Raw genomic sequence first — 25,504 nt, 5'->3', positions numbered from 1 at the left:
CACCTCTTAACTATTCATGTTGACCCATTGCTGACTGTTTACCCCCACACAGCCAGCCATGCCCACCCCCAGCTAGCTGTTTCTGATAGTACAAGGAGGAGTCCAGGCAAGAGGAGAGGAGCTGGAGAGCAGCTGGCCGGGTGACCACAAGCAGTCTGCCCTACGTCCACAGTGGCGTGCCTGTGCCTTTGCCTTTGAGGTAAAATGAAGGAGGAGTCCTGCTGGATCATTCCTCTTCCAATCACTGCAGCTACTCCGGTGGGTAAGCACATGGATAAACCCAGTAATGGGCACGAACGACAAATACACCTCCTCCAATGTATCACTAGGAAAGAAATACTTAAAATGGCCTGGCTGGTCCACGGAGGAGGAGGTGTGAGGGGCATTGTATCAGTGTATCATTTATAACCAGCATCTCAAAGGATTTATTTTTCGTTGTATTTTGTCAATGGCCGTTATTTATTCGCCGAGTTGACACCGTATCCGATCTGTGTGCTGCGCTTGTGGCTAAGAGGCGCCACAACCGCCTCGCAGGATACACCCTCCTCCCCGACTCTTCATGCCCGCCGCCGCCGCCGTCTGAGGGACCCGGCAACGGCCGCCCGCGCCGCCGCGCGCCGCCGCTTGACGTGCGGCGGGGGCGGGGCCAGGAATGGGGGCGTGACCCCGCTGCTGATTGACGTGCGGCGGAGGCGGGGCCGGGAGGGGGCGGAGCCGCGCCGCGAAGCCCGAGCGTCGGTCGGGGCGGGGGGAAGACACCGGTCGCGGAGCCGCTGCCGCCGCTCCCCTGCGCCAGGTAATCGGCGGGGGGCCGCGCCGCGGCGCCCGTCTGCCCGGGGAGGTCAGGGCGGGCTGCCGCCGTCGGCTGCGGGAGGGGAGGCGGCGGCGGTCGCCGTCGCTGCTGCTCTGGGCCGCGGCACTGTGTACCTCGGGCCGCGGCGGGGCCCCGGGGGAGCCGCTCCGGTCCCGCGGCGCGGAGGTGGCAGCGCCCGGCCCCGCTCTCCTCCCCCGGCCCGGCGCCGCAACAAAGCAGCGATTCCCCCCTCCTGCGGCGGCGTCTGCCAGCGCCGCCCAGCCTTCCTGCCCGGCCCTCCGCCCAGGGCCGGCAGCGAGCACCCTCTCCCTGCGGCGGCCGCAACTTCCTCCCGGCCCCGCACCGCCGCCGCGGGCTCCCCTCCCCGCCGGGGCGGCGGCAACTTCTCGGGCCGGTTCCTGTGCGGGGACTGGGGGAGGTTGGGGGGGGAGGGGGGCTGCGCACGGGGGCGCCGGCCCGCTCCGCGGCGTCCCCCCACGCAGCGGGGGCGGGGGTCGGCGGCGCGGGGGGGAGAGGGGGCGAGCGGGGCGCCCCTCGCGGCGGCGGCGGCGGCGGGGCCTCCCGTCAGCTGTTTCCTCCTGTTTGTTGTCAAGTTGCCTGCGCTGCCGGGAGCGCCCGGCTGCGGCGCCGGGGGCCGAGCCGCCACCGGTTGGCTGCGCGCGGCCCCGTGACGGCGCCCAGCTGGGGCGCTGCCCCCGCCCCCGCCCCCCCCCCATCGCGCGCCCGGGCTTTGTGTGCAGCGGCCGCGCGGGGCAGCGGCAACGGCCGCGCGGCGCGCGCGTAACGGCCGCGCGTGAGGGGAGAGGAGGGGAGCGCTGCCCGGCTCGGCGCGCCCCGCGGCAGCCCCGGCGCTGACCCTCGGTGCGAGCTGCTTCGCGTGACTGTTGCCGTTGGCGGTAGCGCCTCTGGCTCCGTTAAGACAACCCCTGGCCGTTCCCCTGCCTCCCCTTCTCCCCGGCCCGCCATCGCCTCGCGGGGGTGTTCCGTGTCGCCGCCTGCTTCTGAGATGGTTTGAATCCGTGCGAGGAAGCAGATGGTATTTTTTTTCAGAGCTGTTGTCTTTATTTGATCCCAGGGCTGTACTTCATTGCTTTATTTATTTATTTATTTTCCCCAAACACTGAATGCCATTGAGATAGATCATTCTTCATGCAGTCGAGGTAGGCACTGAATCTGCAGCTCACTGAATATGGGTGTATTTTCTGCCATTAATATAACTAACATTTTTGAGTGACAGCAGAAAGAGAGTAAACTTGCTTTATGATTGTAAAGACTCCTTCCTTTTGCTGGTTCAGTTACATAGTCATTATATACGTAATGTGTGTAACTCATTCTATACAGCTGAATTTAGGTGTTGTTTTGTCACTTTTTAGCATTGCTCTTTCCCCCTGCCCCCCCATTCTTTAAGATATTATTTGGAGGTTTCTGTTATCTATTACTTCCCCTTTCTTAGTTTTCAGAGTATGTAACTATAGAGTACAGGTTTAATTGTTTATAGATAACATTAATAATAATGATGAGTAGGATTCAGAAATGGCTGCCAAGTGCATGAGGATAAAAGAAATTGCACATTACAACCCAGTAAAGAAGATGACAAGAGCAGATGAGATTTGTTACTTGTCATCTGACAGACTAGCTGAGAGCTGTACATGTGTGGGTTTTTTTTTTTTTGTTTTAAAGTGTTCCCTCTGCTGGTAGTCATCACAAGTTTAAAGCAATGTTACTCAAGTTAGATCATCAGTTAATGGTTGTTTACTTACGCAGGACTTCTGTCGAAATCTTGAGATGCTTAGCTCCTGCCAAAATGCGTGACTCCTTTAAGCAAGGTTTAACTGAAAATCTTGTTTAAAATACAGATGAATTACCTGTGCATTGTGAATGCTTAGTATCAAGGCTCCTTTAATTTTGGAGCATTTTGGAATTTTCCAGTTGGTATAAGAATTTCTTACTGAGATGCAGTAGGTTTATTCACAACCTTTCTATCAGTGAGTGTAGTTTGTCTGTGTGGAAATAGGGGTGGTCATTGTCTCTTTGCCATTTTATTTATATACATCCTTTTTTTCCCCCATGACTCACTAAACTCTTGTTGTCTTCAGATGAAGAGTTGTATACTTTGGACACTAAAATTAATGAAAACAGAAAATCTGAATTAGTTCAATTTTGTGAAAGTTATTGAATGGATTAATAGACTAAGGTTGTCTTATCTGCTTAATTAGTATTAGAATAAGTCTATTATTAAATCAGGAAATACAAGTTTCCTAAAAACAGTTGGAGAATTAAGGAAGGAAAAGAGTCTGGAATTGAGGAGACAGAAATAGTTGCTAATGTTGAACTCTTGTGTAGTACTGAGAAAGGAACTTAGATCTGAGTCAAATACCATTTATAAAGTAATACTTGTATATCTAATCTAGCAAAAGTATTGTGAGGATGTCAGTTAAAGTGTGTGAAAAGCTGGAATGTGGGGGCTGTGTTAATTAGAAAGGAACACCTGTCTGTATTGCTCTGCTATCTGTAAACTTTTGAAACAAATTAATCTGTATAGTATTTCCATAGACCGGTATAGTATATATTATAATATTTAAATGCCAATATCCCTATGCCAGTCTTTCACTTTACGTGAGAAAGAGCCAGTTCGCACTAGAAAACTATATTATTGTAACTTTACTGATGCAGTTCTCACATGTCGGGCATCTTGCTTTAGGTAGGCATATTGCTCTGCATCTGGGCACAGCATTTGCTGTCAAAGCCTTTCCAGTCATTTGGCTGTATTAAATTCCTTGTATGCTTTCCTATAGAAGCTGGATGGTTCTAATGAATGTGGTATACTGTATGAGTTTGCTTGCTTGCTTCACTTTTGACTACATGCAGTGCTTTCTGATAAAGAATTCTGCTTGTAGGCAGAGGCCAGAGGTCAGGCCTTGCTTGTTTCAATAGTTGTGGAAGTCGTAGTGAAGCACTGCGGAGTCTCAGACCTGTTAGCAGATTGACTGGGTGTGTATTTTCAGATGCACCCCTACTTGTGAGCGGCAGACACCTGAGGAATAAAGAGTAAGTTTTATTATTTTGCTCATCCAGTGGTTCTTTAATGTGTAATCTTGTGTAGCTGGGCTAATTATTCTTTTCCCTCTTCTGTTTGTCTCTGAGATGAGAAGGTGAAGCTCAAGCCTCGTTTCTGAGGTAAAGTTTAAGCATGTTTCAGAGTAAGTCCATCTTCGAAGTGTGTTACCCTACCTGGGACAGTACAGTACCTATTTTCAAGGAGAATATAGTGATTGTTGGCTCACTATGCAAAGGTAAATGCTTTTAGTTAGATAGATGGAGAAATGGTCTGTCATAGCTTTGTATCCCTTAACTAGCAGCTGTTTTCTGTTGTAGATCTGAGATGCAGTAGGTGGTGCTGAAGCAACACTGAGACTCCTTGAGATATCCATAGTCCAGTGTATACATAGAAGGTGCCAGCTTTCCCAGCCGTTTATGGTTCTGTGTCTTCAGGAGATGCTCTCTGGGACAAGAAAACACTGACTGTTAGTTTGAAAAATACTAATTTTTTTTTTGTGTTAGTCTTTTGTTGTTTGTTGCTTTTGAAGGTACCGAGTAGTACTTCAGGTGCCTTGAGCTCTGTGTGCAGATAGTGGTGAAATTTAAATAGCCAAGTGTCAGCTGTTTGACAGCTGTTGCTCAGTGTCATAAAAATAAGCACTGAAAGATGGGTGGCAATTTAGGAGCAACACACTGGAAAGAAACATTGTGCCATTATGCTTGTGTTTTGTTTTGCATATGGTTACTGGGAGAAACATGCGAGCAGGAAATGTATACGATGTGACTAAGGAGTGGTATCAAGGTTTGTAATGTGAAAATAATGTACTGACAGCAAGCCTTAATAATCAGGAGATATGAACTATCACTGATCTGCTAAAGATTGTGTCAAGGATGCAAGCTGATAATGCTGTTTAGGATGCTGACTAATCACAGAATTGGTACGGTTGGAAGGGACTTCTGGAGATATCTAGTCCCACCTCCTTGCTCAAGCAGGGTCACCTAGAGCGTGTTAGACAGGGTTGTGCCCAGGCAGGCCTTGAAGATCTCCAGGGAAGGAGACTCCACAACCTCTCTGGGCAACCTATGCCAGTGCTCCATCACTCTCACAGTGAAGAAATTCCTCCTCATATTCAGGCAGAACTTCCTGTGGTTCAGACTCTTGTCCTGTCGCATGGCACTACCGAAAAGAGTTTGTCCCCATCCCCTTGACATTCTCCCTTCAGATACTTAATGACACAGTGACATCTGCTTTCAGTTCATACAAGCACCTGTTTACTCAAATTCTGCCTTTTTTTTTTTTTTTTTTTTTTTTTTTACAAAAATTTAATTTAATAATTTAGACTTTAATATTCAGACTTTGGGAATATGTGTGAGGGCAGGATCACTAGAACTTCATCACTGTCACTTATCTGCCAAAGAATATTTAGTTGATTTTGAAGAAGTAGTTATGGGTCACAAAAAATCTACTCCTTCCTCACCCTTCGGTTTTGTAAGGTTGCTGTCTGCTGCTTTTGGAAATTTTCCTAGCAGCATGATGGAATTGCTGTGATATGGTAGGGCCACTTTCTGGGGTTGTGAATAACAATAGGAAATTTGACTGTCTCAAACAGTGCAGAATATCTCAGCGAATTGCACTGTTTTTTAAGTATAAAGAATAGCTGAATTGTTACGTGCACTTCTTATATTTTTCTCCCCCTAACTGGAGGATCTTAAATGTTAAATATGCTTTAATTTTTCACAATTCTCTCTCTCTCTCTCTCTCTCTTTTTTTCTTTTTTCATTTGAGAGAACTTTCCCACTGCCTATAAAAGCTGGCTCTAAGTGGCTTTTTTCAGATCATTTATATATGTGTGAACATAAATAGACACCCACATGTTTTACATGGGAAGTAGAAATTGGAGGAAAGAAATTACACAGTTATCTCGGGTCACTTCGTACACACCAATTCAATATATAAGGGATATAAGCTTGAGAGCAATGGAAAATTGCTTTCTCTTGTTCTGCTTAGTTTCTCCTGTGTTGTCAGTGTACACTGAGTATAGCTTATGGGATTCAGGATTGTCGTATATGAGGGCAACAGTTTTTGCCCACAGCGGAGTACCTTCTGAACTGGTCTTATAAGTGAATACTCTATTTCTGGCTTAACAAAGGGGGAAAAAAAAGAAAGAAAAGAAAAAAGCCCATATCGAAGTTCACTTTGCTTGTTTGTATGAAAGGAAAAAGCCTAAGTTCCTTGTTAGCTTGTCTGCAAAAGTCACAGTCAAATGCATCATTTTGAGGCTGCATTAGCAGCAGTTGTTCTGTAACTTACTATTTTTCCACTTTGTACAACTGCTCACTTTGTGAGCAGTAATATAAAGACTAATGTAAATGTAAATGTGGCTATTTTTATAACACTTCAATTGGATTCTTACAGATTCGTTGAAATACTGTAGCAATCAAAACCTGGAACTAACGATAAGAATTCTAGGTCATTATCTTCACTATCACAGATTTCAGCTAAAATAGATAAAGATAAAAGTTACTTTAAATGTTAAAAGTTCTAGTAGGATTAAACTAAATTTTGACTGTAATTTAAGAGACTTCTAAAAACTGACTCTTTGCTATAGTGCAAATTGTAGAACTTCATTTTCTAAACTTTTAAATGTGTAATTTTTTTTAAAAAAAAAAAGTAATTTTCTTTCTCATGCACTGCATTCTGCAGAAAACTGTTTCAGTACCACTTAGTCTAACTTAAATTCTGCCATAACCTTAGTCTGAGTTCTTCCAGGTTATGCTACTATCAAATGAATTTCATTTTGTTTTTCTGCTAGAACCCAAGTTGTATTGGAATTTTTTTCTTGTTTAGACACTTGATTAGGTTGCTTTTAGCTCTTTGGAATGAAAAAAGTAATTGAGCATTTTAGGCCTTGTGTTACTAAGCAAGATTTTCCGCCCTCAAATCTTTGGATATATTATGCATTTATTTTAATTTTCAACATTTTCAGGAGTCAACACTTTGGTCACAATTCATGTATAATGCCCTATGCAGAAGTAATACAATCTTTTATGTCACTGACTTTTAACTTGCTTATATATGCAAGAATTATACTGTCTCTTCTGAAGTATTTAACTTTTCAACTTTTTTGTTTCCAGGTGTCTGTGTGTTACTGCTTTTCAGGGTACAGTACATGAATTATATTTTCAGATATGTAATGTCTTTGCATTTTAACTATTAAGATGTATATCTGACATTTGCATACTTTGCTAGATTAGTCTACGTAATGGATCTGTTTTCATAATTTATCAGGCTTAGTGTTTGTGTTACTCTTTGTAAAAAGATAGGGATGTTTGTGTACTTTGTCTAAGTTAGCTTCTAAAACTACTAACAGAGTCAGCATTCAGACAGAAGAAGGAAGTACAGAGAATTTGGAAGAGGGGACAGGCTATTTGGGAGGATTACAGGAATGCAGTCAGAGTATGTAGAGATGTGGCGAGGAAGTCTAAGGCCCTGTTGGACTTGAGTCTGGCAAGGGATGTTAAGGACAACAGGAAGGGCTTCTTCAAATACATCAGCAGCAAGAGGAGGACTAGGGAGAATGTGGGCCCGCTACTGAATGGGGCAGGGACCCTGGTGATAAGGGATGCAGAGAAGGCAGAATTACTGAATGCCGCCTTTGCTTCAGACTTCACTGCTAAGGGCAGCCCTCAAGAATCCCAGAGCCTGGAGACAAGGGAGAAAGTCTGGAGAAGGGAAGACTTTCCTTTGGTTGAGGAGGATAGGATTAGAGACCTTCTGGGCAGGCTAGACATCCACAGATCCATGGGCCCAGATAGGAGGCACCCACAGGTACTGAGGGTGCTGGCAGATGTTGTTGCCAGGCCACTCTCCATCATCTTTGAGAGGTCCTGGAGAACTGGAGAGGTGCCTGAGGACTGGAAGAAAGCCAGTGTCACTCCAGTCTTCAAGAAGGGCAAGAAGGAGGACCCAGGAAATTACAGACCACTCAGCCTCACCTCCATACCTGGAAAGGTGATGGAACAGCTCCTTCTGGATGTCATCTCCAGGCATATGGAGGAGAAGGTGATCAGGAGTATCCAGCATGGATTCACCAAGGGGAAATCCTGCTTAACCAATCTGATAGCCTTCTCTGATGGAATGACTGGCTGGGTAGATGAAGGGAGAGCAGTGGACATTGTGCACCTTGACTTCAGCAAGGCTTTTGGCACTGTCTCCCATAATATCCTCCTAGAGAAGCTCGGGAAGTGTGGGTTAGACAAGTGGACAGTGAGGTGGATTGAGCACTGGCTGAAAGGCAGATCTCAGAGGTTCATCATCAGTGGCGTGGAGTGTAGTTGGAGGCCTGTGCCTAGTGACATCCCACAGGGCTCAGGACTGGGTCCCATCCTGTTCAGCTTATCCATCAATGACCTGGATGAGGGGACAGAGTGCCTCCTCAGCAAGTTTGCTGAGGATACCAAGGTGGGAGGAGTGGCTGATCCACCTGAGCGCTGTGTTGCCATTCAGAGAGACCTGGCCAGGCTGGAGAGCTGGGTGGCGAGGAACCTCCTGAGGTTCAACAAGGACAAGTGCAGAGTCCTGCACCTAGGGAAAAATAACCCTAGGCACCAGTACAGGCTTGGGGCCGACCTTGTGGAGAGCAGCTCTGCAGAGAAGGACGTGGGAGTGCTGGTGGATGAAAAGTTGACCATGAGCCAGCAATGTGCCCTTGTGGCCAAGAAAGCCAATGGTCTCCTGGGGTGCATTGGGAAGAGTGTTGCCAGCAGGTGGAGGGAGGTGGTCCTGCCCCTCTACTACAGCCCTGGGGAGGCCTCATCTCGAGTGCTGTGTCCAGTTGTGGGCTCCCCAGTCCAAGAGAGACATGGAGCTACTGGAGAGAGCCCAGCATGGGGCTACGAGGATGATGAGAGGGCTGGAGCACCTGCCCTATGAGGAATGGCTGCGAGAGCTGGGCCTGTTTAGCCTGGGGAAGAGAAGACTGAGGGGGGATCTTATTAATGTGGCTAAGTACCTGAAGGGAGGGTGTCAAGGGAACGACGGGGACAAACTCTTTTCCGTTGTCCCATGTGACAGGACAAGAGGCAATGGGCAGAAATTGAAGCACAGGCAGTTCCGCCTGACCGTGAGGGGGAATTTCTTCCCTGTGAGAGTGAGGGAGCACTGGCACAGGTTGCCCAGAGAGGTTGTGGGGTCTCCTTCTCTGGAGATCTTCAAGGCTTGCCTGGATGCAACCCTGTCTGACATGCTGTAGGTGACCCTGCGGAGCGGGGAGGTTGGACTAGATGATCTCCAGAGGTCCCTTCCAACCTTACTGATTCTATGATTCTATGATCAGGTTGACCCTAAAAGAAACACCCCTTTGGGGTTGATTCCACATTTACAATGATTGACTTTTTTTTTTTTTTTTTTTTTTATCCACAGTACAATCAACAATAAAAATAACATTTTCCCAAAGTAGTAAGAATGGCACATGGACTTAGGCCAAATGCCTTATAGGCATATCTGTCTACACAGTTGCTTTTATTGCTTGCATATGTTGTTTCTTCTGGCTGGAGACTTCTATTGATATTCAGTTATTCACACTTATTCTAAATTGTTTTTTTTTCTTTGGTTTTACTATTATTGTTCTTTTTTTTTTCCCCTTTTGCCCCACCTGCTACCTTGGAAAGATAAAGTCGTATTGGAAAGTTGTTATGCAAAAAGAAATTGAAGAATATTTCCTCTATTCTGGGTGGAGTCACAAGGAAACATTATATCCCTACACAGCAAAATGTTTGAGAAGTTTTATCAAACTCAAAACATGTTTCACGTGTCCTCTTCAAGAAGAGTGATGGGTTTGTGTGTCCTTCAAACAGAAGACTTAATAGAAAGTGATTGGAAAAAATCTGAATGGAAGGAACTTGTGTTAAAATTGTGCTATTCAATATTATGAACAGTTTTCATTGCCTAATAAATGGTAAGAAAACAAAGTGGTAAAATAAAGCATTTGGAGTATAATTATTTATGTCAGTGATTTATATGATTTTTTTTTTGATGTAAGAATGCTATTTTCAATTTTATACTTGTGAGCGCACGTTTTAGCATTTGCTTTGTGCATGCTAGGGTAAACTTTAAGAAGTGGATCCTTTAGGACTTGAAATGAGTTTAACTTAAATATCTGCCTTTCTCAAGGCACTTGACATAGAATATTCAACTTGATGAATACTAAACTTGATGAATTTCTCTACAAACAGCACACTGTTTCCTCCTTTGAAAAATAAAACCCACATAACTTTCGTATTGCAGTGTGTCAGATTTATTTTGCATTGTGCATGAAACAAACAGAAAATATTCTTTCCTAATTCCACATTTAAAACATAAATGGAGATGTATTTAACTTGTTTAACTATAGATGTTTAGTCATAAAACTTCTCTGAAGTTAAAATGGAAATGATATCATCATTTAATTGTTTTGTCATGTTACTTCATCCTTTGTCACTTAAATTTTTGGCCATCTGATATGTTCTGTGCCTATTCAGTAGCTAACTTTTAGTAATTTTTGTTAGTTGGTTTAAAGCTACTGAGATACTTTAATTTTCCTGACCAGCAAAGAGGCTTGTTGGTCAGGTACTTCAGTTCTGGTGCTATAAACTTTCCAAGCTGTCTTTTTCTAGTCAGAAGGATTGTTGAGATGCACTAATAATGGGGCTTTGGAAATTGCTTGGGTAAATGACACCAGTATTTTACATGTAGATTAGACAGTTTTAAATGTTTGTATGTAAGCTGTTTGATTGTAGAGGTTTTGGTAGGCTGCTCCTTGTATGAAATGGCATCTAGACCTTGTTTGTGTTAGCATGTGTATGAAACCACTGGGGTCAAGTTTTCCAATTAGCAGTTGAGCAGTTAAATATTTACTGCAGTTCAGGTTGCTATGCTAGAAGACTAAATCATCTTGGATGGTGTTGCTATGTGGTTGCACATGATGAATTGAGGCATGCTGAGGGGAAGTGACAAAATAAGTATATATTAAAAAGGGGAGGGTGAAGAGGTGACTTGGGAAAATTAAACTGTAATTGTTTTGCTGACTCAATATACTTCTCAATGCTTCATTTCCCAGTGCTGACTAAGATGGGTGAGTCTGGGGAATATGCTGGAATGGAATTTCAGGCCCTTTGGAAGAAATTAAAGCTTTTCAGTATAAGAACTAACTATAGGATTCTATAGGAAACAGGGCACTGAATAGCTGAAATATGTTGTACGGGTTTATATTCATGTTTCCCTCATTGAATGTAATTAGTTTGTATCTAGATGTGCCATCTTAACAAGTAAGATGGTCAGTTTTAGGAAAGAACTTTATGCTTTGGTTAAGTTCTGTGTATCTTAACCTAGATGAAAAATAGAGAGGATGAATGCAGCCTGTACGTTCAGTAATTCATATATGAAAGTATCACCGTAATCATTAGCTGAGTTACTTTGCAGGATGTTCTGCAAAGTCCTTTTGTTTTGTTTTGTTTGTTTGTTTTTGTTTTTGCTACAAAGTACTTCTTTTGCTACAATGCTTTTTATTTATTTATTTATTACATGTATGTGATGCTTCTTTTTGCTTTCAGATCTTGAGTATACCAATTTACGTAAGTTCTGAAGATGGGAAGAATTTTCCTGGATCATATTGGTGGCACTCGCCTGTTCTCATGTGCAAACTGCGACACGATTCTGACCAATCGTTCTGAGCTCATCTCTACTCGTTTTACAGGGGCTACAGGAAGAGCCTTCCTTTTTAACAAGGTTGGTAACAGGTCAGAAGATGAAAGGGAGATGCTGTTTGGTTTCAAAAAATGAGTTAGTGGAATATGAGTCTGTCATCAAATGCTTCTTGACTAAAATGTAGTGCAATTATGATTATTTTAAAGTTTTTTTTTCCTCTTACCCTCAGATTTGACATTGACTGTGAATGGTGAACTATCTAAGTTTATCTGTAATACTAAAATACTACAAAGGGGATTGTAAATATAGTCACATCATGTGGAAATGCAGGCAGTTTTAACTTTGGAGACTTAAATTTTGAAGTAAGAATCTCAAATTCACTATGACAATAATTTATTTAGAAGTTTCAAGGGCTTTTTGCTCATTTTGTGAATAAAAGATCTAGATTATATTTTGTTGCATTTCTAAAACATGTTGAAATTAACAGCATTTTGGCCACTTTAAGTAAACAGTCTCTTTTACAGGCAATAACATGTGGGTTCATATTTTCATAAGAACACAGTTTCATATTTTTTATTGGTTAAGTTTGAATTGAACTGTTTGATCAAAATATGAAAGTCATGACTCTTAGGGAATTGTGGTATTGTTTATTAACCCTTCAAAGTAGACTTGTTGTTTGGACTCATTGAAAAACAGTGATCTTTCTTTGCTGTCTCATAAAATTTCTAGCCATGAAATCACTGGTGTGTTCTCTTCTGATTTTTTTTCCTTGGAAGCCTGCATTGGCAGAGTCGATGTAGGCATCAGTAATAGTTTCAGTTAACCATAGTTTGCCTTGGACTTTCTGGTGTTTGCTGAACCCTGTCAGTAATATGCATATGTAAGTGATAGGCTGAATAGTTATAAAAGAGAGCAATAAATCAGACTTCTTTCTTGTCCCATAAGCTCTGGACCCTGAAGTCCATTTTTTTTGTGTGTGTGTTAGATAGTGGATTTTAATCACATAAATTTGATACTTCTGTTTCTGGAGGCAGGAGCATAACATCTGAAGTGGAGAGAGCAGGCACAGTCAGATGTAAACCTGAAAGCAGTATAACTCCATCTTTCAGAATCCTGATGTGTCTGACAGTTTGGATATAGTTCTAACACCAGCTTTTCAGCCAGTTATGAATTCTGGTTCTATGGTTTTGTTGCTAAACAAGTTAAAAGTATACTTTTAAATAGCCAAGATAACAAAAAGAGAAATGTGTATATGTAGTGCCTACATTCTCAACAACTTAACCTTCCCTTTTCTTAGACAATAATTTCAAAAAATGCTACAAGAATTTTCAGAAATGCCTTTTTCAATAGTTTAGTTCTGATATCTGGAAATAAGTGGTCACATCCGTTGCTAGTAATAGGTGAAATATATTAAAAGTGATTCAATATTGGGAAGTTTATAAGCTATTACACTAATTTCTGACCCAAAGTTGAATGCAGTACTCTTACCTTTTGTGTTACTATCTCATGTCCCTCAATTTAAAAGTGATGTTTATACATCTCTGTAAAGGGCATCTTTAGGGTGCTACCTTCTAAAGCAGATTTGCAAGGGCTGTACACTATTATACTTTAGTTCTCAGTTCATGTGCGGTGCCTCAGGCTCTTTGCTTGGATGTTTCTTTTAAAATATTGATAGTCATGACCACTGCTCTCAAGCTTTGCTCTAGGCAGACTAATCCTTTCTATTGCCCATCCTCTGTATTTTATCAGGTGGTAAATCTGCAATACAGCGAAGTTCAGGATCGGGTCATGCTCACTGGCCGCCACATGGTTCGAGATGTGAGCTGCAAAAACTGCAACAGCAAACTGGGTTGGATTTATGAATTTGCCACTGAAGACAGCCAGCGCTACAAGGAAGGCCGTGTTATCCTGGAAAGAGCTTTGGTCCGAGAGAGCGAAGGATTTGAGGAGCATGTTCCGTCCGACAATTCCTGAAGGGACTTGAGTCTCTCTTCAGGTTTTCTTCATTTGAAACTCAGAAATAATAAAAATCAACAAAAAATATCTACTTGCATACACTGTCACCTTAGCATCAGAGTCGGATTCATGGACTACAGAGTGGGAAAGATTGTAAGAGAATTTCAGATGGAATCTTTCTTTCTTTATTCCTTTTATATTTTACTTTCCCTCCAGCAGCTGATTGTAGAAAGAATGTTGTGCAGATGCTGTAACTTTCTCTCTTGCATTTACATCTGTTAGATCTGAGATTGTATCTGCAGATACAATGTGCTAAAAGGAAAATAACGGGGAAGTTTCTTTTGTTAGAGAGAAATCAGTGATTTTGTTTTAGTTTGCACAAACTGATGTCAGTATAAAGTTATTTTAAAACTACATTTTTTTTAAAGTATCTTCCAATTTTTGGCTTAAACTTTTGGTTTTTTACCCAATCCTTTCATCTGATTTGCTAGCTTAAGTGAAGAGATCCGAATTTGTGCCGAGTGCTAAAGGTTCAGTGTTGGTACAGCTTGGGCTGGCCATTGTGCCATATTCTTGTTGAGGTTGATTGGTAGCACAGAGCCCATTATTTCTTGTTGTTCTTGACCCAAAGATGTCACCATTCCTCATTTATTTGTGAAATCCCATTCACCATGTAAGCTGGTGTTGATTGGAAACTTTTTGAAATAAGGCAAAACTGCTTGGCTTTTTTTTCTTTTAACTGATGTAACTTATATGCATAGTAATAATATAAAATAATAGTTGTCTGTTTAGTCTTGCAGTGCTTTACAAATCAGAAGCTGTGTTTGTAATGATAGGGATCCACTGAGAAACTACTGTTTCAGTAGTAATATTTTTTCTTTCTTCATCTCTACTAATCTCATTAAGTAGACAGGCAATTGCAAATCTTAATTCTTCAAGGAGCTTTCTTTAAACCCAGAACTTCCTATGTTAAACACAGCTGCTGTGTAAAAGGAGAAGATTGCCAGCATGTTTGTTCATGCATCGAGTATGCAATCTGCATCTCTTGAAAACAAGCTGTTTAAGTTAATCTTTTCAAATGCTGCTTCTGGTGTTGAAACTCTTATCTCTTTCAACCTTGTTGAATCTTTTCATTGTGATGTTAGGTTCTTATCTTTCTGGGCAGCAGCACATGTAAGCCTGGTTGTAACTAGTGACTTGGATTCCTGCTTTCTTCTGTAGAGATCAGCTCTGTTCTTGCCTTTTAGCAAAAATGTTCTTCATTAACTTAACTCAAGGGTGCCCAAACACTTTCATTGTGTCTTAAGCCATAAATTAGGATTTCAAGGGCTGCAGTTAATTTGAATGTTAGATATGCATGATTCTTTATTATGCTTTTTTTCTCTCTCTTTAGACAAATTGCGGTCAACATGAAATATGTTATCTAGAGACACACAAGAGAAAAACAAAATGATCTAAGCTCTGACCTTTCAGAATAACTTTTCTTCATTAGCCACAGCTCCACTAAATTGTGGAGGGTGACTCTGCAGAGTTTTTTGTTTTTGTTTTTATTATTATTATTTTTGGTTGCGTAGTGGCAATTTGGACACCCCTGACTTGAATCTACTGCCTATTTAATGTAAAAGTAGCTTTACTATAGAATTGTCACATAGAAAGGAAACAAATTAGATCACGTACCAGAGCTGTGCTTGAATCAAGCTGCTTAAACAATAGTGTACTTGTGCCTCAAATGAATCAGTTCTTGCACTGGGTACAGTAGAACCCCATTATCTTGTACTTCTGTTCTTCATAAACCCCAGAAGTCCCATTAGCATGGTCCTCTGCAGTACTCTTGTACTTCTGACATTACAATACAATAAAGTATGTTTTGTCCTGAATTGGTATTCGCTATTCTTTTTCAATTATTTTATTTGCACAGAGTCTGTCAACTGAAAGACATAACCTGTCTCACTGTCTCAATTCAGTAAATAATTGAGTTTCTACAGTACAGTGATAACCTGTAGATGTTCTCTCCGTGAGTAGGTAGCTAAAAGGCCAAAGAGTATGCTGTTGATTTTGGAAGGTGCTGAGTATAACTTCATGCATAGCACTAGGACACTTGAAAACCTTTAATTTACTACACTTAAAGAGGAAAATAAAACCAGGAAATTGCTCATTTAATGGAATGCTGGAAACCAAACTTCTTTCTCTGTCTTTGCAAAAACAGCAAGCTAAACAAAAGTCCAGTTCCTGCAAGAAATGAAAAATTTTAGCTTCTGAAATGGCTTGGGAGCTGAGAATTTGTATTTCTTGAACTCTGACAGTTTCTCTTTACTTGTTTGCACATAGGGAGAAGCATTCTGCATTAACAGCTTATCAACTACATAAACCAACTGAAAAACAGAGGTTTAAGGATCACCATATTGCTATAATGCAGCCTGAGGGGCTTATTCAAATTTACATTGACCTCTTCATTTTGGTAAAACTTCAGGCTGTGAGATGTCAGAGATGAATTTTTCCAAAGCCTATAATGCAACGAATGTTACTGATGTGACTTCATTAAAAACCTGTCAGACTGGAGCAGGTCCACTGCAGCTTTAAAATGCAATTGTGTATATTTTTGGGTTGTTCTTCTAGGTTACATGCTGTTCTTCTCCCTATCACTTTGATGGCTCTGTGGGAGGGTTCAGTCTGTTAAATTTTGACTGCTCCTCTTTGAGACGCTTTGTATGTGCATGCAGATAGCTTATCTGTAGGGGACGATGATTAGTTACAGTACAGCTAGTGAACAGAGCAAAAATTGCTATTTGGCTTTTAATATTGTCTGGCAATATTAGCAGTAGCCTTGGATTCCCAAACAAGGGGTGGCTGGCACAGCAGAATGGGCCAACAAAATGAACTTGGGCACAGTATGTGATAGTCTGTGTATGCTGTCTTGGGCAAAGTAGGGAGCAGTGAAGTGACAGCACAGGGTATTAGATGAAGACCTCAGTCTCTGCTGTTAAACTTTGGCTTGGGCTGGAAGTTAGACTTCAGCTTCAACTAACTTGCTTTTGCCACTAACATCTATTTTACAGGTTATGCTGTCCCATGCTGTGATCTCCTACTGAAGTTGCTGTGTAGGTGTATGAAGTGTAATACTTCATTAAAGGTGCTGACTTCAATGTTAGCAAAATACAGCTTTGAGGGGATGAGAACATTGGACACTGTGGGTGTTGAAAAAGCAAAGCACTTCCATTGTGTTTTCCCTGGATGTTCAAAAGAACTTTTGTAATTGCACGTCTTGTGCCTGTTTAGAAAGGTAGCACCACACTGAGTTCTGGGGTTGGTTATGGTCAGCTGTGACAGGCTTATTCCTACAGGGCAAACTTATCTCTACAGCTTTCTACTAGAGCTTTGGGGAAATAAAGCCAGCAAGTCACCAAAGGATAAATGGGAGGAGCTGATGACACAGCAGTGTATGACACAGTTGGTGGATATAAGGAAAAGAGTGACTGGGAAAATTTAAAGCATTGACCTGGGAAAAACCAGCTGATTAATTAACCTACTTTAAAAGAAACCTCAGCAGTGACTTTGCAGTAGCACTTCGCAAAAGTGAGAAATACTGTATTGTATTTCCTGGGCCTGTCTTCACTTCAACAAAACAAAAAAATCCATCACTGGAGCCAATGAAGCTTGGTTTCCTCCTCCTATCTTAAGAGGATTTTGTGGGTTCCCTGATGCTTAATAAAATGTGAAACGCTCGAGACTTTTTTTTTTTTGCTTGGGCACTGATTAGGATTTTTCTTCTATCCAGGGCCTATTTTTGCAGAAGTTTGAACAACCAAGACATTCTGAGGCCCTTCTCTTCATCAGCTGTAGTTAAAATTGTCCAGTAGCTTCAAAAGATCACTTTGCGTGGTGAGGAGTATGACCTGACTGACAATATTTCCTCGTAAGCCTTGTTTTTTCCTGGAAAGCTGAAGCATGGACCAAAGAAAACAATTTCCTGTCTGTTCTGTCGTCTCAGTGGAGCATATTTATGGGCTGAGTCTCTAAAATGTCGTATTTGTCTGAGTATTTTTTTTTCTCCTAGCTCTGATGTATGACTATTACTTGGCAGAGACATTCAAAAGCTTCTGATGTGCCTGATTTTCACGGTGTGAAGCTGTTCCTAGTTTCAGTGTTACTTTCTTCACCGTGTCTCTCTGGTATAAGGATTTCCAGTAGGTGTGGGCAATTCTAAGAGGAGAAATCTGACTTTTGCTTCCAGCCTTCTGCTCTAAGGTTTTTGTTATTTGAGTGGATTTCTGATATGCCGGTGAAACTGCTGGCAGTCTAATTCCAGCCTTTCACTGGTAAAGGCCATTCTGGACCTAACTGTCCAGAATTAGTTGGTGACCCACCTATTTCTCATCCTGAACTCGTAAGTGGAGGTTATTTGGGAATGATACCTGACTGAACATCCTTGCTTGTGTGGAAGTGATGTGAGTGAAGAACTTACGCACCCCTTTACTGGGCATTGTTATATTCCATATGTAACTACAGCTCTTTGCATCTAATGTTATAGTGGAGGTGATCTGCTGAGACTTGCACTGCAGCTCCTTGTTTTTTTAAAAAAGAGATGACTGTGAGACAGCAGTCTGTGCCTCGTAAATCTAGATTTTTTTTCTCAGGGGCCTGAAACACCTACAGGTTGACCAAGTTCTGCTTACTTGGTCTGCTTTGTATTCTGTTCAGCTCTGACGGATTGCTCCGTTCAGGTTTGGTGGGCCACAGAGATTGTGCTTGTAACTGCAAAAACAAACCCTGGCACCTGCCTAAGAAGTGGTCAGACTATATACAAAAGCAGGCAGGCTGTGGAAGAGAAACCCAAACAAAAGAGGAAGGAAAACATAAGAGATTGAGGGGGAGGGTGGAATTGAGATCTTTCTAAACTAGACAAATGTACTTGTGAGAAACAGCAGAGGTTGAGAAAATTCTAGAGATAAGTTTGCAACTCCTCTTTATGACTTGTGTGGATTCAGGGAAAGTGGAAACATCTTAAGAGTTGTAGAGGATCTGTAAGGTCCCGTGATAAGTAGGGGAAGAAGCAGAATTTGAGCATTTCTGTTTCTTTAGAGAGACTTCATTGAATGCCATCACTGTAGAACATAACAGGAAGTACAGAGCTAAGTTTCTGGCCTCTCTGTCTTTGGGTGAAGGAAACTAGAATGTATTCATCCTTCAAAATAGGTTCTGGTTTTGTTCTCATTATCTCGAATGTTTAACATGATCAGAAACTTGCATTTCTTATAGAAGTAAAAATCAGAGAAGCAACAAAAAACTGGCATAAATTTACATTTCCCAAATGTTTGACAGGAGTAGGTGGGGGAGAGAAGGATTTTTTTTTTTTTTTGACTCATCTTATGAGAGAAATGTGTGCTGCTTGACACTGAGATACAGGATGTTTAACTTTGAGATTTTGCTTTGGGCCTACTGAAAGCCTTTGACTCGACTGAGGTAAATATTTCCAAGTTTTTGAAATGGTAAGTTTACTGCATTACAGCTAACTGCATGTCATAGTGTTTACAGTCTAATGGTAATGCAATAGATGCTTTGGGTGACTCCTTTCCTGCTGGGGGAATACAAAGCAGAATGGCTAGCCACTACAAGGGTCTTGGACAGGTAGCTGATCGGGGACTTTTGTCTGTCTGTGTAGCCTGAGTATGACAATCTCCCATCCTTGCAAGTGTCTGAAGGCTGCTATTCTAAGAAAAAACAGGTGGTAAGTACAGAAGGAAGAAAAGGATGTTTGTTACTTTACAGAGTTGTACTCCTATGCACAGTCAAAAAAGTGTGCTGTTCTCAGGCAGGTGGTGAGAACTCAGCTGCACACCACAGCCGGGGTGCAGAAGCAGCCTCTGTGGCCGTGCTGCTTCTAGCATTTGGCCAATAGATCTTTTTCCCCCCATCCGTTTTGGTCTGGAAATACATGGGGAGGTGTGCTTTAGTCCACACAGAGTGCAAGAGTGCAACTGCCCATACCCTCAGCTAGAAGAAGTTGCTTAGGCTTCTCTGAGGCACCATATTTGCTTTAGAGATTAGTAGGAATGTAAAACCTACATTAACTCATTCAACACCTATCGATGTACATGGTAAAATCTATCCAAAAATGTTGTAACTACATGAATCTCTAGCGAGAGCTGCGTGTTCCCTACAAATCAGCTCAGTTTAAGGATTTGCAGAAGTTCCTGCTTTTGGCAATATTAGGAGGCACGACTAGTGTCACTATATGAGCATGATGTATCAGTCACTTCAGCTGAGAAGGGATTGATGGATTGCCTGTTCCATGTCTCCTCAGAGAGGAGGGATTAGCTTAGTGATGTACGCAGTAAGCCTCTATTCTTGGGATGAAGTTTCTCAGCATGATTTCTACTGTAGCCAAAAGTACATTAGAGTAATACGATTTAGGTTGCAAAGTGAAACACTTAAAAGAAAAGAGAAAGTCATCATCTTTTCAAAAGATTGTGTGGCACAGAGTAATCCAGCCTGCTGAAAGTGGCGGGAAGAATATAGAATGACAGGAGTTAGGATGGCACCATCATTACCCCCTTTGCAGGTATGCAATAAACTTGCACTGATGACTTTCACTATTCCTTACTTTGGACTATTTGACTTTTTAATGGTGTTTTTCTAAAGGTAATTTGGAAATCAGCTTTCTGCTGTACATTTAACTGGCAAAAATAAAAGATAGATTAAGCATCTGTAATTGACGTTTCTTCCATGAGTGGGATTTGAGCAGGGATCCCCAAGCACTTATAGCAGTGACTGCTACTACTTAAGCTCCAAGGCTGACTACTACTTACAACAGCGGGAGGAAGCTTGTCATCCAGAAGGAGGGCTGAGCAGATGTTGTCAGACCCCAGATTTAGAGGTTTTCATTTGACAGAAGGTCTCAGCATTGGATAGGGAACTCCGTTCAGTTCATATGCTGGTTCTGGCTATGTTGATTTTTTGTTTTGTTTTGTTTTTTTCCCCTCTCTCCTGATGCGTGGAGTTGGTGACTTTCCCCTATGTGGGGCTTTGGAGGAGAAGGTGGGAAGATGGAGTTTTTAATCTATATGTCCTACCCAGATAGCTTGACTGATGCTTGCTTCCAGCCTGAGTTGGGAATGGTTCCTGCCCCATGCATGTTCCTTGTCAAGGAGGGAAATGCCTTATGATTCATGTGCCATGTTTCTAAGGAAGGGAAGTGAAGCTGGAGGAAGCCTCCTGCCTGTCTCGTCTTGCTTCCTTTTCTATATCAGACTGTAGGTAAGCTGAAGTCCTCAGGAAACTTCATCAGGCTGCCAAAATGAACCTGAGGCAGAGAAAGCAAGTAGTTTTAATGCTCAGTCCAGTGCAGGTTTGGGACAAAATTTGTAATGTTTTTATGGAAACAAAAATAATCATGAAAGCTATTTCCCCCTTAAAACTCACTTCAGCAGCGCTGGTATATTTATGTCAAAAGGGTGAAGGAGAAGCTGGTGGTAGTCTGCCATGGGGTTGGGAGGGTGGGGCAAAAAGAAAAGGATGCTCTGCCAGAGGTTTTGCAGTTGTTTTCAGGCAAGACTGATGCTCAGAAATTCTGAGTTGTGCTCCAGGTGTCTTGAGGAAGGCAATATTCATCACTGGCTCCTCTGCTTTTCTCCTTTTCTAGCACTTCTCTCCCTGCTTTCTGCAGTCCTGCTGTGCTTTGCTCCTCACTGCTGCAGTCTGTACTTTTATGTCTTCTCCCCACACCCCTGTTTGTTCCTCTTCCCCATTCCTGCCCTGCTCCTTGCATCCCTGCTGATTTTTCAGCAGGAGTCTTGCTGCTCCCAGTTTGCTAGAGGCTCCTCCTTGCCCCTGTGCTGGGACAGCAATGCTGACAGTATGTCCTTAGGGTGAACTGGAGAGGCAGACCGTGATGGTTTTGCTGATCTGATTCACACAGCTGTCACGCGAACAGCACTGCTGGCAGGCTGCTGGGGGTGATGGAAAGATCAGCCAAGGCATGCTTAAACCAGTATCACCTCTAGAATCAGGTTATTACCTCTGTCCCTTCTGTGCTGCTTGGCAGCTGGGGAAGCATGGGGAACACAAGTGAAATGATCTTACTGTTTTCTGTTCCGGTGTTGCAGAGACTCCCCAAGCTCTCAGAAGAGACAGGGATGGAGAAGGCCCTGCTCGTTTGTTCTGCTTTCAGGGGGTCTCATGCACCCCAGTGTGGATGAGAAGCTGAGCTGGAGCACTAACATGTTCCTTGGAAGACACCCAAACAACAGCTGCACCTCACAAGAGGGCCAAAGGGCGTGTTACTGAGGTGACAATCCCACCAAATTTCAAGTCGCAGCCCCAAAGTATTGTGACAAGAAAGCTTTCCAGCAAAGTAAATGGACTTTTTGTTTTAAACATGCAAAATTTTATCCAGCCCCTGAGCCTTGTTTTTAGAAATGCCTAACCTTTTCTAGATGGACTATTTTAGAACATAATAGCCCAACCTGCAGCAGGCCTCCAGCATGGAAAACTTCAGCACAAGTGTTTAATGCTTGGTGAAAATTATAACCAACTGAAAATAGAGCTGTATACTGGAAAGTGTCAAGCAACCTTAATTTAGGAGTCACTTCTTACACAGACATTTCAGTCCGCCAGAAAAGAGAGGAGGAGAGCCCAGCTACATCAGTGTGTGCATCAATTTTGACAGAGAAGTGGAAAACCACATTTTTTTCCTTTTATATATTGTGCTGTATATTCATGCATGTACCTCTTTTCAGGATAGAATCATAGAATCATAGAATCAGTAAGGTTGGAAGGGGCCTCTGGAGATCATCTAGTCCAACCTCCCCGCTCCGCAGGGTCACCTATAGCATGTCAGACAGGGTTGCATCCAGGTGGGCCTTGAAGATCTCCAGGGAAGGAGACCCCACAACCTCTCCGGGCAACCTGTGCCAGTGCTCCCTCACTCTCACAGGGAAGAAATGCCCCCTCACGGTCAGGCGGAACTGCCTGTGCTTCAATTTCTGCCCATTGCCTCTTGTCCTGTCACATGGGACAACGGAAAAGAGTTTGTCCCCGTCGTTCCCTTGACACCCTCCCTTCAGGTACTTAGCCACATTAATAAGATCCCCCCTCAGTCTTCTCTTCCCCAGGCTAAACAGGCCCAGCTCTCGCAGCCATTCCTCATAGGGCAGGTGCTCCAGCCCTCTCATCATCCTCGTAGCCCCATGCTGGGCTCTCTCCAGTAGCTCCATGTCTCTCTTGGACTGGGGAGCCCACAACTGGACACAGTACTCGAGATGAGGCCTCCCCAGGGCTGAGTAGAGGGGCAGGACCACCTCCCTCCACCTGCTGGCAACACTCTTCCCAATGCACCCCAGGAGACCATTGGCTTTCTTGGCCACAAGGGCACATTGCTGGCTCATGGTCAACTTCTCATTCACCAGCACTCCCACGTCCTTCTCTGCAGAGCTGCTCTCCACAAGGTCGACCCCAAGCCTGTACTGGTGCCTAGGGTTATTTTTCCCTAGGTGCAGGACTCTGCACTTGCCCTTGTTGAACCTCAGGAGGTTCCTCGCCACCCAGCTCTCCAGCCTGGCCAGGTCTCTCTGAATGGCAGCACAGCGCTCAGGTGGATCAGTTTGCTTGGTATCCTCAGCAAACTTGCTGAGGAGGCACTCTGTCCCCTCATCCAGGTCATTGATGGATAAGCTGAACAGGATGGGACCCAGTCCTGAGCCCTGCGGGATGTCACTAGCCACAGGCCTCCAACTAGACTCTGCGCCACTGTGACTTACATATAGCTGTTTTTCCTTAAGTGGGTAGTTTTAAAAAATCTAGCAGAGGTCCATGTTTTTGTCCATCTGTTAATGCTGTCAAACCAAAAGTTTATGGTACTATTCTTGAAATGGGTTAGTTCAGTGACCTTTTCCAACACTGAACTAGCCGCCACATAATCAGTGCTTGAAACACTCTGGACCTGACTTTTCTTTTCTTTACACTGTTTTTTCTCTTGTTATCAGCTGACTTGCCTAATCTTCATTCCCAGCAGCCTTGGTCGGAGTAGAATATACACACATCTGTTTCTCTGAGGAATGTCTCTTCAGGTGTTCTTTGGAGAGCTTTGTATAATTTTGCTCTGTTAGCTGTATATTTTCCTGTCTCTACAAGTTAGAGGACTGGACTGTAATATTTGTTGTAAGAATACTGAACATTTTCTTGTCTTTTTGTAGGCAGTACAAGACATCATTCTGGTTTGAGGTATAAGAGCTGAGAGCTCAGATAAAATCCATGCTCTGACTGTTCACAGCTTTGGTTTTGCACTGTTGCATGAAGTGAAAGCAGTGTCTGGCCTTCTACTGAGCTTAGTAATGGATGTGATCAGTTTTGAAAAGACTGTAGCAAATAATCACAGTTTTCCTCATGGCATGTTATATGCTGTGCATGTTTGGGTTTGACAGGTGAGAATCTTATTAGCTAGTACTCTTTATAAGGCTTTCATGCAAAGATTTTTTTTACAAAAAAAAAAAAAAAAAAGAAAAGATTAATATGACTACTTCAATTCTGTATAAGGATGACTCTGCCATTGCATTCACCCTGCCCCTGCCACCCTGAAATCTTAAAAATTTTAGTTAAATTGCTGACCTATGATGGCAGGGAATTGCTGTTTGGTGAAGACACACTGAACATGTGTAACCTGAAGGTGTCAAGTAGTCCTTCAGCTTTTTCTTTTTACAAAATTGTTGCATGGAGATGTTTGTGTAGAAACTATTGATCTTTCCATTTGACTGTCCAGCAACACTTTGCTGCCTTATTCACCTTATTGATCAAAAAGGCAGCTTTTAGCTCTAGAAGGAGATTTTGGTCAAGAAAACGGACAATTTGAACCTACTCCTTCTTTGTCTGTTCAGATTGTGTAGTAACAAAGTGATATAGCCTGTGCAAAGGTGTTTCATGGTGAGCATGCAGAAGTTTTTGAGGGGAGAATCTGTGGAAGTGCGCTAGGACAACTCTTTTTATCCACCAGACACAAGATCAGAGATGACTTTTTCCAGAGCCCCATTATTTGTTTGAGATCCAGGATGGGAGACTGTCAGAAGAGTTCTGGAAGAGTCAAGAGAGAGGCCTTCCTAAGCCAGACTAGCCTGGAGCAAGTAAAGGGCACGAGTGACTGAAACCTTCACTGCAAACTGGAGAAGATGAACTCATGCTGTTTTTGTTGATGAAGAAGCACAAATGGATCTAGTCAGTGTATCAGTGCACCTAGCATAAACCACCATCACAGGCAACTGACTGCACCAGAGTGAGCCCTGGCAGTAGGATTATATTATTCCAAATGTGATGAGGTTTATAATTTTGACAGAACTGTGCCTTTTGGCAAAGCTTACACTGGTGCTGAATTAAAATGACAGCAAGAACGCAATAGAATATTTTTTCCAGTTTATCTTTCAGAGTAATTCCTTGCAAGTCCACTTAGATTAACAAATTCAGTGTTGTGCAATCTTCCTGTTTTCCTGCCCTCTTCCCTGTCTTTTGTCTCCTGTGCACTTGTACACATCCTGCACACTTCACTGTACACTTTTCATCATGACATCCTGCAAACTACCATCCTCTTTCTTGAAAAACCTGTTCTTCCCATCTGCTCTGACCTTCATCAGGCTCCACCCTTCTCTGGATCTCACTATATACTTCCTCTGCTTGGCCTTGACCAGTTTCTGTGTTCTCTTTCTGCTTCATCAAATCTACATGGTTTCTTACTACACTACTCCATGTTTTTTTTCACTTTTTTGTGTGTTGCAGGTCAGATTGGTGCAGAATGTGCCAGAGGCCTCAACAGGCGTCCTTTACAGGTCCTTTTTTCTTTGAAACTGAGTCTGGAGGTCTTTCAGATTCACATAGGACCATTTCCATTGATCCCTCCGTAACTGCAATACTTCTGACTGGGCTTTTTGCCTCTGTGGTTTGATTTTCTCTGATTGTCATCACCAGCTCACCCTTAACAAAATTCCAGGTTAACCTGGCTGCAGCTGGTCAAGTGTGATAGAAGTGACGGA

General features: G+C 42.8%; 1 protein-coding gene across 2 annotated transcripts; it reads left to right on the top strand.

Annotated features, from left to right (window-relative positions):
- The first annotated feature begins 704 nt into the window (after positions 1-704).
- Positions 705-15,370, top strand: YPEL5 (yippee like 5). 2 transcript variants are annotated; one of them, XM_062573539.1, is made up of 3 exons: positions 705-796; positions 11,444-11,618; positions 13,287-15,370. In XM_062573539.1, the coding sequence occupies exons 2-3, from the start codon at positions 11,478-11,480 to the stop codon at positions 13,509-13,511; spliced, it is 366 nt and encodes a 121-aa protein (XP_062429523.1). In that variant the 5' UTR covers positions 705-796; positions 11,444-11,477; the 3' UTR covers positions 13,512-15,370. The 2 variants fall into 2 exon arrangements, with proteins under 2 accessions (XP_062429523.1, XP_062429524.1); XM_062573540.1 differs by lacking the exon at positions 705-796 and adding an exon at positions 9,525-9,810.
- The last annotated feature ends 10,134 nt before the right edge of the window (positions 15,371-25,504 follow it).

Source organism: Rhea pennata, chromosome 3 (genome assembly GCF_028389875.1).
Source record: "Rhea pennata isolate bPtePen1 chromosome 3, bPtePen1.pri, whole genome shotgun sequence".
In the NCBI taxonomy this organism is placed as follows: Eukaryota; Metazoa; Chordata; class Aves; order Rheiformes; family Rheidae; genus Rhea; species Rhea pennata.
This window is presented reverse-complemented; position numbering and strand designations above follow the sequence as displayed.

Excerpts from the sequence above, each read along its gene's own strand:
- YPEL5 (XM_062573539.1), top strand. The coding sequence starts at position 11,478 with ATGGGAAGAATTTTCCTGGATCATATTGGTGGCACTCGCCTGTTCTCA. Across the intron at positions 11,619-13,286 it reads GAGCCTTCCTTTTTAACAAG|GTGGTAAATCTGCAATACAG; the intron begins GTTGGTAACAGG and ends GTATTTTATCAG.